General features: G+C 30.1%; 2 protein-coding genes across 3 annotated transcripts in view; one reads left to right on the plus strand and one right to left on the minus strand.

Annotated features, from left to right (window-relative positions):
• LOC113391500 (juvenile hormone esterase-like) overlaps positions 1-10311 on the minus strand; it is a 30351-nt gene extending 20040 nt beyond the window's left edge. The window contains exon 1 of the mRNA XM_064216143.1: positions 10308-10311. The gene's annotated coding sequence lies outside the window, so the exon portion shown is untranslated. The remainder of the gene's footprint in view (positions 1-10307) is intronic.
• The window catches only part of LOC113404860 (hemicentin-2-like), a 31893-nt gene that overhangs the window by 568 nt on the left and 16542 nt on the right, over positions 1-14783 (plus strand). For both annotated transcript variants that reach the window (XM_064216141.1, XM_064216142.1), the window contains exon 2: positions 14466-14652. In XM_064216141.1, coding sequence (XP_064072211.1) covers positions 14466-14652 — 187 coding nt within the window. The remainder of the gene's footprint in view (positions 1-14465; positions 14653-14783) is intronic.

The raw sequence follows: 14783 nt of genomic DNA on the forward strand, positions 1-14783 counted from the left end.
TATTTTGGTTTTCTTAACACTTATTTTTAAGTAATTTTAAACAACAATATTTATATTAAAACCATTTTTTTTTCTGATATATTCTATATTACCTTTATTTGTTAATTAGTACATTCTTGTATGACGTGTAAGCTGTTAAGGCATTTATAATAATATATTTTCACAATAACCATTACAAAATTAAAAGATAAAATAAAGAGATATAGAAAATATTGAAGTTATTTGTAATTTTATATGCTTTTCTAAAAAACCAGTGGTCCGTGGCCAGGTCTATCTATAGTGTCATATTAACAGATATAGTCACGTAATAAAATACTATAACATATCGAATTAAATTACAAAGGTATTTTATTCCAAGTCTAAGACATAAATGAAATCGTAAACGTTACCTTATGAGATAAAGCTTGGTTGCCGGCAAGTATAAATATTGAAACACTTCTAAAAATCTTTTTTCTGAAAAGTTTATGACAACTTTTTGCTTGACAACCGTCCTATTGTAATAATAAAGGCACCTATCCACCATTTTGTTTCACTCGTTCGCTATCTTTCTCTTTCATGGACGCGTTCCTCTATATAAAAAACAAAAAACAATCCTGGCGTCCTCTTTAGGGATAACGGCGGAGTTATTCATAAAATAGGTGTTGAATATTCTTTTCATTATAATATAGGTATGTATAACTAAAAGAATATAACCTAGTTAAAATGTTATTTTAAATAAAGAGTATTGTTTAGGTGTTTACAAATAAAAGCCGGACCGCCACATTTGTTGATGTCGTTGAAAATATGAATATCTATGTGAATCAGTGAACACATGAATCATAACCGAATTTTGCAGTTCAAACCCGGCAAACCCCTCTGAGTTTTCATATACATAATTTTTGTTTATAATTCTTCTCCGGTTCGGCGGGAAGGGAAACTATAGGTGCTGGATAGAATCTGCCTTATGTGTGGATACTTATACTAACCCGCATCGGAGCAGTGTGGTGGAATACCTTCGCCTAGCAGTGAGATGTTTACAACTGGTTTTACTTTACTCACTACTTTTTATTAGATATGCAATATACGTAAACAATGGTTTACGTATATTCATTTCAAAGAGCTTTTACGACAGTCGATATCCGAGGTTACTTATATTACAAAATTTTATACAATTTTAAGCCGTTAACTTCGTCTTTGTTGATTTTTAAACAGAGATAAACTTATTTACAATGAGAATTTTATAGTATATTAACTGCCTATAAATGTGCCATTGCCGGCCATCTCAGCTCAGACAGGGCCTCATGATGATTTCTTCCATCGCCGAGTACTGATAAATTATAAAAATAAATAATTACATGATCATTTGATTATTTATGATCATCATTTGAACCGAAGGTAAAACTTCGGTTACGATCAGCGTATTCTATTCAGCGAGCCGTCTCGGTAAAGTTTTGTAGTGATAGATAAAATATTATGTTGAAACATCAATAGTTCAACGAATAGTACATCTCATATACGAGCCGGCTTGCGATTTGAACGTAGCAGGTTCGATCCCTTCCCCCAATTACAGTCTTTACGCTTAACTGGAGGAGAAAATAGGAATCAAATTCAAAAGTTTATATATTTACGTTACTATCTTTTTCTACTATTAATGCAACTAACAGTTAGTTAAAGTAGAAATATTATTTAATAATTAAAAACATTTACGTAATTTTATATATTTTTTTATAAAATAATGAATTGAGCAGATTTCCAAATCCCAGTTCGTATTTACTTTGTAGGTATAACTTTCTCATTTGACCTATTGAGCAACATTTTAAAATATATAAAAAAATAAGAATTTAAAAAGAATAAACGAAAATTGCAATGTTTATAGTTTATAACCTCGATTAAAAAAAAACAATAAGTATTCATCAAAAAATATTCCTTGGTGAAAAATAATTAATTAATTAGCATGTACTTATGCGTCCTTTTCTCACAAAATATTTAAAAAAAATATATTACATTTTCTAAGAAACTTAAACGCATATTAATTACATATTCTACAGTCACTTTAATGATTAGAAGAAATCTAACAAGGTATAAAAAAACTGATTTGCGTTAATTACTTCCGTTATTCTATTTAAATTTTATACATTGCGGTATGTCGTGTGAATAAGGACATTCACCTTCAATCGTTTATTATATAAATATACGTCACACATTACATGGCTTGTATTTTCGTTCGAAAATGAGTATTCTGATGTGAAATTATTAATTACTACCCGAACTCGCACGGGTAAAATGCCCAATCTAACGATTGTACTATTTTGTAATCATTTCTGAGGACTACAATTTTTACAAATGAAGTTTTCTTGTATCTTATATACTATTTATTTAGAAACTACTCAAATGTACAACATAGAATCATAATAAACAACATTTTTGTGTAGCTTACTTCCCTCCTGAAACTTTGCCCTATCAAGCGGAGTCTATTGATAATTTATAACAAAAGAAAGTTTTGTCTTGATGTTAAACATGCAAAAATACTATGAAGAAATTAACTCTTGTCAAAGTATAATTAAAGAACCACTTAAGTCTTATTTTAGTCTTATCTTGGTAAAACATATAAATGTTCACTGCATTCGGTGTTTAGATATTCGATTTATGGCTTAGAAAATATCGTTTCACAAACGAATGTTTGAATAAGTTATTATTAATAAAGGTATTAATATATATATTTATATAAAATGTAAGCTATGTGTAATTAAATCGAAGTAACGAGTAAATAAATTGTGATTTCGTGGATGAATTCTACAAAAAATTGCTAAAGCAGCTAACTGACATACTTAATAATTACGGTCATATTCTAATGACTTATAGTTATATTTCAACGAATTCTTATTAAAATATACTTTAATTATATGCCTTGTATTGTATGTTAATAATATTTATATTTAATGTAATATTTTAGCTGAAGTAATGGCAATTATAAAATTGTCTCCCGGAATTTATTTCGTATTTTAGAATTTGAAAAACATCCTCGGGATAATGTTTTTCAAAATCATAAAAATGTAATCCTTCTTTGCTAAAGGCTACATATTTATTATTTATAAATAATTCCTAATTATTAATCTTAAGAAAAACTTGAGAGGAAAGTACAGAATGTTATTTCTAAAACCACCAATGGCTGAACGCCATCAGAGAGTGAAAACATTTTTTATAAAAACCAGTTTGGGATGCAGGTGTGCGGCGCGGGCGTAATGCTATCTCCGATGTGGAACGTGAGTTTTAATAAAAAAAAACTAGCGACCCGTCCCGGTTTTACTTGGTTTTGGTCAACAAATAAGGCTGTGCTTTGGATTTAATACAAAAATTTTATGATATAAAATACTTTTGTCAGCAACACGGTCTACTATGTGAAGTACCTAAAGGAATTACCTAAACATGTAGGTATAGCTACATTTAATACAGACTCCTAAATATATATTTTTTTAAATGCAATGCTATATTTTTTCTATATATTTAACTTCAAGGTACATTTGTATGTAACATAGTATTAATGATGCGTTTAAATAATGTATATAATAATGTTATACATAATATCAAATTAGTATTTATATGTTTTAAAAACAATATAAGTTATTTATCGAATACTTTTCTGATCAGTATACGATATAAGAACAGCCGCTTAAACATTTTAATTTGGATGAATAGTATAAGAGTTATTAACAGATGTTTGATAGAAGGCAAAAAAAGGGCATGGCGCGTGAGGCAGGTAAGATGTGTTAGCACCGGGTAGGCCTGGCTTGGTACAGAGAAACCTCTACGTTAGAGTCATAATACTGACAAAATGTTCAGCTTGTATGACTTATTAACTATAATACTGGCCATCATACTATTTACAGTTTGATTATAAGCAAAAACTTATCGATTTTATTCATATTAAGTCAAAACAACATTGAACACATAGTCAAGTTACTAGAAATCGACTTATACCGCAATCATTACGCAACGTAGTTACATTTTTATTTCAACATTAACTTTGAAACGTCTTGAAGGGAGTCTGTGGTGTAGCGGACGGAAAACGTCGTAAAATTAGGTATAAATGGCACAAGAACTTAAAACTACAGATCAAGTGAACTAAGATCACAAGCGATGCTTGCCTTAGTCGTCGCTAGTAGACGTTATTTAGGTTTATACGGAGAAGATCAGGGCTGAATCGAAGCAGCAGCTGGGCGTATCGAACAGAGTGCGAAACACAATGACTATTGATAATAACGTTATTTCTTGTAAAAAAAACTACATTTCAAAATATTACTGATATACGATAATCTTTAAAACTATAGCCTATTCCAACCCCAAGAGGACAAAAGCCAAATAAACAACATTTGACATCGAATCGCATGATATCATTGGTCGAGAGCTTGAATTATCTATGGTATTAGATACGGATTTGCGATAAAATGGCGTTTTTAACTTCGTCTAAGCTGTTATCGGAACTTTGGAAGTAAAATAAAAAGGGTTTAAGGCGTTAGGTGGAATAGCGTTGTATTATAAATTAAGATATATTAATTTTTAGTATGCAATATAGGTTAGCTATCGGCGAATTGCATGGAATACGTGAACCGTGAATCTTAAGTTTGTTAATCTTTATTAATTCTTGGAATGGAATAGGCTGTACTAAAATATAGTACATATCTATTTTTAGATTGTGAAATGTATGGTTTGCCTTTATAAAGTCGTAAAATATATGGAACTAAATTAATTTCTTGAATTCTAGTTAATAATGTTATTATAAGAGTTACAAAAGTACAGTTTTAATAGTATTAATTAATATTAGTGGTACATAAGTGAACTACCGAATGAAGGAACACAAAATTATTATTGAGACAGGTGCATATCCGTCGATATAACCAGCGAAGAAGAATGTTTCGTGCGTAGTAAGTTAAACCGTTTGAAAGCTGGACGTTATTCTTATTATAAAAGTGTCACAATCTACGGCTTAGCTTAGATGAATGTCACACTGGCTAAATAGGATAGCAGTATTTGTACGACTCCATGCGCGGCTATTGAAACACGTACTGCGATGTGCATATTACTTGACTACTAACGGCCTACAGCTAGGAAAATCGTTACTTCTATAAGTTATTAAATATTACGATGACAAGCTTCAATGAACTCGGTATAAAAGTAAATTAAAACCACTGTCAAGAAAAAGGATATTACAAATAATTAGATATCGAACACTGTGCTTTTATTATTCATTTAAAAAAATATTTCCTCATTAGACTATAGAGTATAAAAACATGACTGAGCACAAACGATCTTTCCGAGATTTTTTGTGTCATGTTGAAAACTCGCCATGTGTAGAAGAGGGCTTTAATTCAGCCCACATGTGGCGTTCTCAATGCTCTTCGATGTCACGCACATCCGGGTTTTAGGGTGTACGAATACTATTTTTAAAAGATTCAAATTAATTATCAGTTTACTTAAAATATACTAAACATTCTATTTTTGAACGTACGTACGTGTATCGAATTTTTTTTTTAGTGCTGTAAAGCAAGTACAAAATATGTTGCCATCTGGTTGTATGTAAATTTTAAGTATTTGTTTATTTCGTTTAAGGAGTTTTCATTGAAGTTGACTTGTACACAGTAAGTTCCGAAGTGTATAAAACTTCGAAACTGTCTTATTCAATTTCCTCTTTTATTCAAAGATCTGGAAAGAAATCGTTCTTTTAGTGATAAGAAGGCCTATTGTAATTTTATATTTATAGTAAACGCTTTTATACCTTTTGTTGCTTTATGTTTTGAGTACAATAGATTTATTGTATTTTACTTATACATTAATTAAAACTTTAATAATATTCTGAATCAGAATCAGAATATTATTGATTAATAATAATGAAAAAATTAAAGCTGCAAGAAACGCACCCGAAAATTAACATGTTTAAGTAAGTTTAACTATTAAAAGATATACAATAGGTATGTCCTCAAAAATATTTTATAGAAGTATCAATATAGTGTCTTAGATTTTATAATTTATATGGCGTGAATGGGTATTAATTTTGCAAAAAATATTTTGTTTGCGTCACGCATGAACGAGAAATAACGAAGGTCGGTTTTTGAAAGTTTGAAAGTCGGATGTAGTTATAATGATTCACACTATAAGGTATTTAAAACGTTTATAATGAGTAAGATTTACATATATTTATTTTTGCGATAAGTTCAATTTAACGACTTATACCTAAATCGATTCTAAACGAATTCCAACATGATAAACAAAATGTAACTAGAATGTTATTATTTGAAATCAAGTTTGTCGTTTCTTAATATATATCTATAAATTCGGTTTGTGGTAGAATACAGTGACCAGCCTTTTTTATATAAAACACATTGTGGAATTGATGTCATATTTTAATCGGGTTTTTTTGGAACAAGAATATGTCTAAGAATTAAATAATTGTATACAATTCTTGATAATAATCCATCTAAATGATCCAAAGACGCGCTGACGGGGTCGGTAAATACGCGCGAACGGGATAAAAATCAAGCAGTATAAATAAGCTGGTTGTGAGAAAGAGATAGATGATTAGAATTAAGGTGAAGGGGACGGGAAACCGGCGTAGCAGGTAAAATGGCCGGTGCTATGCGTGCACCCATAAAGATGGAAGAGCAATAAATCGAACAAATATTCAAGTGAATAAAAAAAGTCTTCCAAAATTAAAAATATCTTTTTCGTCAATAGTCGAAAAATTGTACCAGTATAATAATAATAATAATAGAGTTTTTTTTAAATTGCGTCCTCGTTTTCTTTCTCCCGACTATACCGTCTCAGGTTTCGCTGAGAAATTCAGAATTGCGATTTAATGTAGACTCAATATTAACAATATGACGGTCATGGCTTGGGCCGTTATTGGTGTTCTTAGATTTATATTATACTTATACTCTTGTCCAATAGTAAGAGGAAATATTGGTTCAGGTTTTAGTTGTTCTACTTTATCAATTAATATGCTTTATTTAAATTAATGCTGGATTAAATTACCAAACAAAACATAATCAATTGTTTATTATGAAGCTACAGGTCGTATTAAATTAATTTTTATCTTTCGTACTTTGAATTTGCAAAACGTAATAAATTGATATCATCGCCAAATTACACACATATTCCTTCAAAAAAAAAAAACGCAGATTTTACCTCTTAGGAACTCAAAAATTTACCCTCTATAGTATTTATTACAATCAGATTTTTTTTCTTATTCTGGCTACATGATACAAATGCAACATACATTATTAATATTTGAAACTGGATTTATATAGTTAATTACACAAATCCAGTTTAATTTCAATTATATTTACGATAACAACTTTTATCTATTTCAAGACTACATTTTTTCATTTTAAATTGACATTTTATATAATTATGTACCTACCTGATTAAAGCCGCGCGACCATGGACTTACCTACCAAGTAGGTACATCAATAATAAATGATTGATGTAGTTTTAACAGGTTGAGTTAGTTAAGATATAACTGAAATGTCGAATGCTAGTAATATTAATGTCAGATATATTTTTTTTTTACAAAAAATTACAGTATCTACGAAAAATCTATAATCAGTACCAGAAAGTAGATATAAGAAAAAGATCTGGGTAAGCGCGATTCGGACTCGCGCACTGTACTTACCACCAGACAGACAGACACTGATGTGGTTTTAGAAAAATTTACGGTGTATATATGAGTGATATAAGTGATATAATCTTGACGAACAAACAGATAGACTGACAACGAAGTGGTCTTAGTCTTAGTTAGTCTTACGTAACGTAAGATCCTTCGTTCCTTTGTTTCCTTTATTGGAACTCTAAAAAATATAATAATAATAATATTTGTTTGGTTATCTTATTATTATTTTTTAGTAATATATATAAAACGAAATCTAGTCGAGCCTAATAAATTAATATTTTTGTATCTGAGAGCTTACGACATTGCTTACGCAATTGCGTTTAACGCCCTAAATGAGCATAATTGGTTTATTACTAAACATTTTGGGTGCTTTTTGTACCCATTGAAAAGCATGCTCTAATTAACTAATTTAGATACAATAGTTACTAAATCATACATTAAAAAAGTAACAATTAGTTTAAATATATATAATACATAATAAATTGAATCATAACTAACACAATGTCCGTAAAATTCCAAAAAAAAACAACTTATATGTGATGGTTTCAATATGTTAATTAAATAGGAAAATAGCTGTAAAAATAAAAATTAAAATATTAATTACGTGTTACTTTTTTAATTCAATGGGTTAGGATTTTTATTTAATTGACAAACTAATTCAAGTACTTAGTACCATATATAATTGGTATGAAACTACTTATATGTATATATAAAATAATTTATAATTTGACATAATTTGTAATAAATAACTTGACAATGAACTCTTACATAATATTTTGGGCTACCTATAATGGAAAGAATAATCCCCATTTGACCTCACTGATTGTGCTACTGCGGTGGCAGGGCACTCAGGTTACATACACAATCCCGACGTGGTTTCATAAAACAACTTACTTTTAAATATGAATAGTTGCAAAACAGGAGTTTGTTGTATCTGAAGCACTAGTAAACCGATAATATTTAATATATTAACCGAATAATACATGCAATGTTTTATATTAAGATAAAATAAACTTAATTAATGAGATTAGTCTTCTTTGTTTTGTTCGATATTTTAAACAAATCTGCATTCAGCGTAAATCATTTAAATTTCTTTTAAATTGTACTTGCAGAATATAATAAGGCTAAAAATAAGCCTCTTTTCGTTCGTAATGGTTCGTTCATAACCTTTGTTGTGAGTTTAAGAATATTCTCTTACCTTTTTAAAAACCTCAGCATTGAGTAAACTACGTTTCATATTGAGCTATTTTAAAGTTACTATCCTTTTGCTATTATAATGTTCCTCTGTGACTATTCATTTTCGTTTCGCAGGTAACAAAATTATTTGACAATACGTTGAATACATTTTATTTTACGGCATACCTGGTCTGGGGTATTTTAACTATTGTTAAACCAAGAGTGTCATAAGTGTCTGACAATTCCGCAAGATGTCTTATGATTTCCAAAAAAGCCAATATAACTAATAATATTCATATGAACACTATTTGTTCTTGTTTTATCCGATTCCACACAAATTATGTGTAACAGTTTTTTTTTAAATATAATTCGCCAGATTTCAGATAATAGATGGGTTAGGTCAAGTGTTATTAACTATACCCGTAACGCGCTAATATTTACGCTAAAGAGCTAATATATTGGTTGGTGAAATAATACGAGTATATCTCATTGTTCAAATATAATTAGGACGGGATAAAAAGGTAAAATCCCTATTTTACTACTAGTCGATTTTCCCGGCTTCGTCAGTCATCAAACTTTATAAAACGGCGTAAGGCGTGGTGAACGCCTGTCTTTCTGCCTGTCTGGACGAAGTAAAATTTTGAAACTCGAATCAACATGTGTAACCAAGATCCTCTCGACAACCACATGTCTCGTTTATGAAAATCATTCGGCTTAAGTTACAAGGATATAAGGTTCACAACGCACTTAAAACTGTAACATCTAATTAAGTAGTGAGGATTTTTTATCGTCGCGGCTAAATGGACTGCCTAAATATATTAAATACTAGTTGTCAGCCGCGACTTCGCTTGCGTTTTAAGGTTTGGTCATCTGGTGTTAGTTATAAAAAAGTATGGTCTATACCTGGGGGTTCAAGCTTGCATCATACCAAATTTTATCAAATTCGGTTCAGTGTTTTGACTTTAAAAGCGTTACAAACAGGCAGACTTTCGTATAATTTGTAATATTAGTATAGATATACACAGTTAAACGAGGTTCCAAAATTCATTAATTTTGTACTGAAAGACTGTTTATTGAGTGAATATTCTTAAGCGATATTTTAATAATGACAATGCTTGATCTGAAGTCGAAATTAACCGTATAGTAAAACAACTCCCGTTTCACAACAGGTTCGAAGTCAATCATTAATATTATAAGTATAAGTGGTACAACATAATAAAATACTGGCGTGGTGAAATTAAATGATCGATACGATTTTAAAACCTTCTAAGTGCAAAGTAGGAAACAAACTAGAACAATGCAGGTTGAAATTAAATTAGCAATACTAAATACAGTTTTAAATGGATACAGAGGGCAAGAGCATTGTGAAATTGCTCCTGACGAATATTTAATTGCCACTTTGATATATAGGGTATATACCCTATGGTGCTGTATAAATACAGAGATGCTAAAAGTTTAGGAAAATTATAAAAATAATCTCAGACACGGCTTAATTGATTTTGATATATTTTTATTATGTTACATGTTATAACATGCATACATACAAAAATCAGACAAAATAACAGCTGTACGTTATTGGGTTAAACTTGTATTTCAGCCCAAGTTGAGGCTATACATTCATTTGATTTTTTTGTCTGTACCTATTTCATTCATTATATAGATGTCATAAGACTTCGCACAGGCAAAATTAGCATTTTACCATGAGATATGTACTTTAAATAGTAATAAGTAACTATTATTACTATTATAGTGCAATTATCACCAAATCCAAGCGATGTATCTGTCCATACTATATACTTCTTCTCACTCGTTTATTTAAATATGTTACCTCTGAACCGATTGGTTTAAATTGCAAGGTGTAATTTTTACAATATGAAATGTGTACAATGTGAAAGATATATCATATAACAGTATACCATATCAACAGTTGTAGATAGTAGTTTTTGAGCGAACAATAAACAACCAAACAAAGAAACTTACCGCTAATACTCTTTATAATATTAGCAATTTTTTAATTTTATAAATCAGGAAGTTTGGGTTTATCTTTGTTTCTGGATCGCGTGATGAACAGCTGTATGTGATGTACATGTTCCAATAAAATTTTGCATACGATTCGCGTATGTCGTTTACAGTCGTTATGAAAAATATACTGTACAACCTACATAGAAAGTACCTTTTTAAATTTATATAACTGATAATTATTGTAATGTCGGTTAAACAATTATTTTAGACTGACGCAAATGAAACAGTCTACACGGCGTAAGATTTAAAGGGCACTAAATTAATATTGTAGACTAATGATTTAAAATGACTCCTACTTTTAGTGTCAACTATGTTCTTATCTTCGAGTTATTTACACTCCTTTAGCTATGATAACATTGAATGTGCTTTTCTTCATGTTTGAGCAATGCCAATTACGGGTCAAAGTAATAAAAGGAAAATGTTATTCTACATTTTCAGCCCCTGCTAAGTGGGACTGATAGAGTACTTTTAACAATGTACAGCGAGTACTAAGTTACAATCCGATACATTGTGAGGGTTCCCGCATGCTCCCACGCTCTCGCCACGCTACGTGCTCGTGGTACCACTTGTAACGGTCGCTGCCTTCTTCATTGTCAACCCAGAACACGTGTGAGCGAGTGTTAACCAAGAACAAAGACGCATTAGTATGAGAGGGAAGATTGAAAAAATCAAGATATTATTGGAAATTAAATCTGTGCGTTTAAGGCTTTGATATAAATACAGTATATAGGGTCGCGCTGAAATTGCTGTCAATAATTTTTTTTTATACTTATATAAAAAAAGAACATTTCAGCCTGAACTGAACTTAATTGACTTTTTGGAAATGCAATACACTAGTCACCATCAATCAATGCGTCTTAATACCCTGGATTTAAGATTTTATATCGCTTTTACCTGACCTGTCTGTAAGTCCACTGGCTCACTTATTGTTAATAAAGGGAGACAAGTTATGTCTTGGTTTGGTTTAAATTTTCTATTCGATTATTTATTAGAGATTATTAGAGATGTGTTTCAATATTCTATATGTTCATTGATGCCACTTTAAAAAATGTAGGTTATCTTAAATATGAGCTAGAAACATGCGCTAACTTTCCTTACAGTTATATTCTGTATATATATTTCAAATAGAAATTGATTTAGCAGATAAATATTACGTAAGGCTAATAACAAAAATAATAATAATCATTTTAATTGCTTTACTGTTCGTGAAGATTTAGGGTAAAACTACAAAAAAAAAAATAACTTACTAACATTTTTACTACATTAAAAATGTTTGTTAGAAATTATAATTTGTAGGCGTAGATAGTCAAGGCACTAAAAACATAAGACCTATATTGTGTTAAATATATTGACGTGAGAAGTGTGTACTTCATGTTCTTGTACATTATACTATAACAAATTAGCCTTGCCTTCCATGCAAAAGCTCTAAAAATATGTGATTATATTGACATTTCATTTATACAGCGAGGATCAGGGCAATTGTAGCTATTTGATGTTGTTTTTTTATAACAACACTAGTCATGTACCCGATGAGAATTTTATATAGATTTAGAAATACATCTTTTACTCTTAAACTGAAATCCAGATATTGATTTTCATATTTCTCACATAAAATTGGCAAACTTCCATGCAAATCCTCATCCCTAATTTCACACTCATGGGTGATGAATTTTAAAAACGCATTAACGGCTGTTTTTTTGCTAGAATATGTATTTACATATTTTTTATTCTCAAAAATTGCGAGATCCCATACAAACTTACGTTCAAAATTTCACCCGCTTAGATAATTTTCTAAAAATAATGGCTCTAATGACAGTATTGATAAATTTCGCTACAAATCTATATAACCCCCTTAGGAGATTAAATTTGAAAAATCCTCCCTTAGTGATCACCTAGGTTCTATATAGAAATTCTTATAATATCCTAAAGTTTAATCCGTTTTATAAAATTCAAAGCTTTTTAAAATTTTTTAGAATATATTGTCTATTCGACGAATAAAAATAATAATTCAGAGCATTTCTTAAATAAATAATATCTATCTTTTAAGAACATGCGCGGGCGTAGTTTTGTAGTCTCCTGCCAGTAGGGCTACCAACCGTATTTTAAATGGGTTATATTTTTTTTCTTTCTGAAGAATATAATTCACAGTTTTAATAATGAAAACATATTTTTCGTTTATTTGCTTTGGTTTTTTATGTATCTATGTCTATAATATTATATAGCACGTGAACTTCTAATATTATTTGATTTGAATCGAACGACAATAACTGGATGAAAAAATATGATACATATATGGTACTTCAAAATAACTTCAAAAATGTAACTTTTATAGTATAGTTTAGTATATAAATGAACTAAAACTATTATCAAAATAAACTTTATTTAAATTGGTTCGTTTTGCCTATTTAAGGAAAGTTTGTTATTTTTCTTAAAAATAGTCGGTGTCCCTACTTGCCTGTTTTCTTCACGGCAGCCTGCGCACGAGACCTAGCGGTCAATGAACCGCTGAGCTGGCGCTAATAACCGTTGCGTCGGTTGGGTTACGTCTCTCTGGATTTTCATTAAAATTTATAATATTCATTTGTTTATTAAAAAAACTGAATTGTTTCTTTACGTGTAAAGACTATGTTGTTTAATTACACCCAAACTAAATAATGTCGTGTAATATATATATATATCTTATAACGTATTATAATCTTGGTTAGCTATATAATATGCTAGTCCTTTTAAAAGTCAGGATTATATACTAATAATGTGAAACGATGATGAGATTGATTGAACTCCACGTATTTATTTACATTTAAACAATATTAAATATATTCAGTTTCCTTACTAAATAATTATAAGCGCGTAGAATTGTAGCAAAAATGTTACCCGCATTTCTTTGTTGAACAGAGATTGATTTCTGAGATAGCTTTCCAGTAACCAGCAAAGGCAATAAAACTTCACTTTCAAGTTATCACTTGGCTCTGTAACAACATTGATTTGCGCCGAGTAAGATTTTAAAAGTTGGTACCGAAGATTTTTCTTATTATGTTACCCACAAAAGCGTGAAAAGCTGGAGAGAACAACACTTAAAACGTTTGTCAGTTGATGTTGTAATTGTCGAATGAATAAGTAGAAAACCAAGGTCATAGTAAATAGCTAGTAGTGAATAAAAAAAGATTTGTAAACAAACTCGGCGACATTGACTACCATATTATTATAGTATATAGGATATGAAATCGTAAAACGATGAAGTCTATCTAAGTACCTAATTACCTACTTTGTGCATTAACGGTATACATGCCTCGTACTCTTCAGGTCAGGTCGATCGATCAGATACATCATTTGATTTGTAAGCTAACTTTATGAATTAACTTTAATAAATGTTAAACAACAAACAAAACCAATAACTTTGTCTATGGCCAATAGGAATTTTAAGTTATTATAATATAAACAAAACAATATCGGTTCATTATAATACGCATAAAAAATCTTCTATATGTAATATAATTAAATTTCTTTTAAAATAGACTAAAAGAATAAAACTACCTTTTTTGATTTAATGCTCAACTCTCTTTCGATTCTAGTTATATTTTAAGTTTGTTTCTGTATCTAATAAGTGTTTTTATTTTTATTTCAGTTTTTCAGTACGTGTTGAGCGAGAATGACCAATATGATGCGCGTGAAGGCGAAGATATCACAATGCAGTGTCGGTTCGCGCTGGATCCAATACCTAGAGAGTCAATTACCTACTACTGGGTGCGGAACACCTTTAACGACCTCGATAACGTTGCCATCGGCGACGTTCCCTTAGAAACTAACTACCAGTAAGTCGTAGCATTATATTTTTTTATTTAGCTCTGTGTTAAGTTACATTTTGTTTCAAAATAAGAGGTAGGTTGCTTATTTTTCTTCATTTTAGTAAAATTTTATTTTTAATGTATTTATGTAAAAAGAC

This window comes from Vanessa tameamea, chromosome 10 (genome assembly GCF_037043105.1).
Source record: "Vanessa tameamea isolate UH-Manoa-2023 chromosome 10, ilVanTame1 primary haplotype, whole genome shotgun sequence".
In the NCBI taxonomy this organism is placed as follows: Eukaryota; Metazoa; Arthropoda; class Insecta; order Lepidoptera; family Nymphalidae; genus Vanessa; species Vanessa tameamea.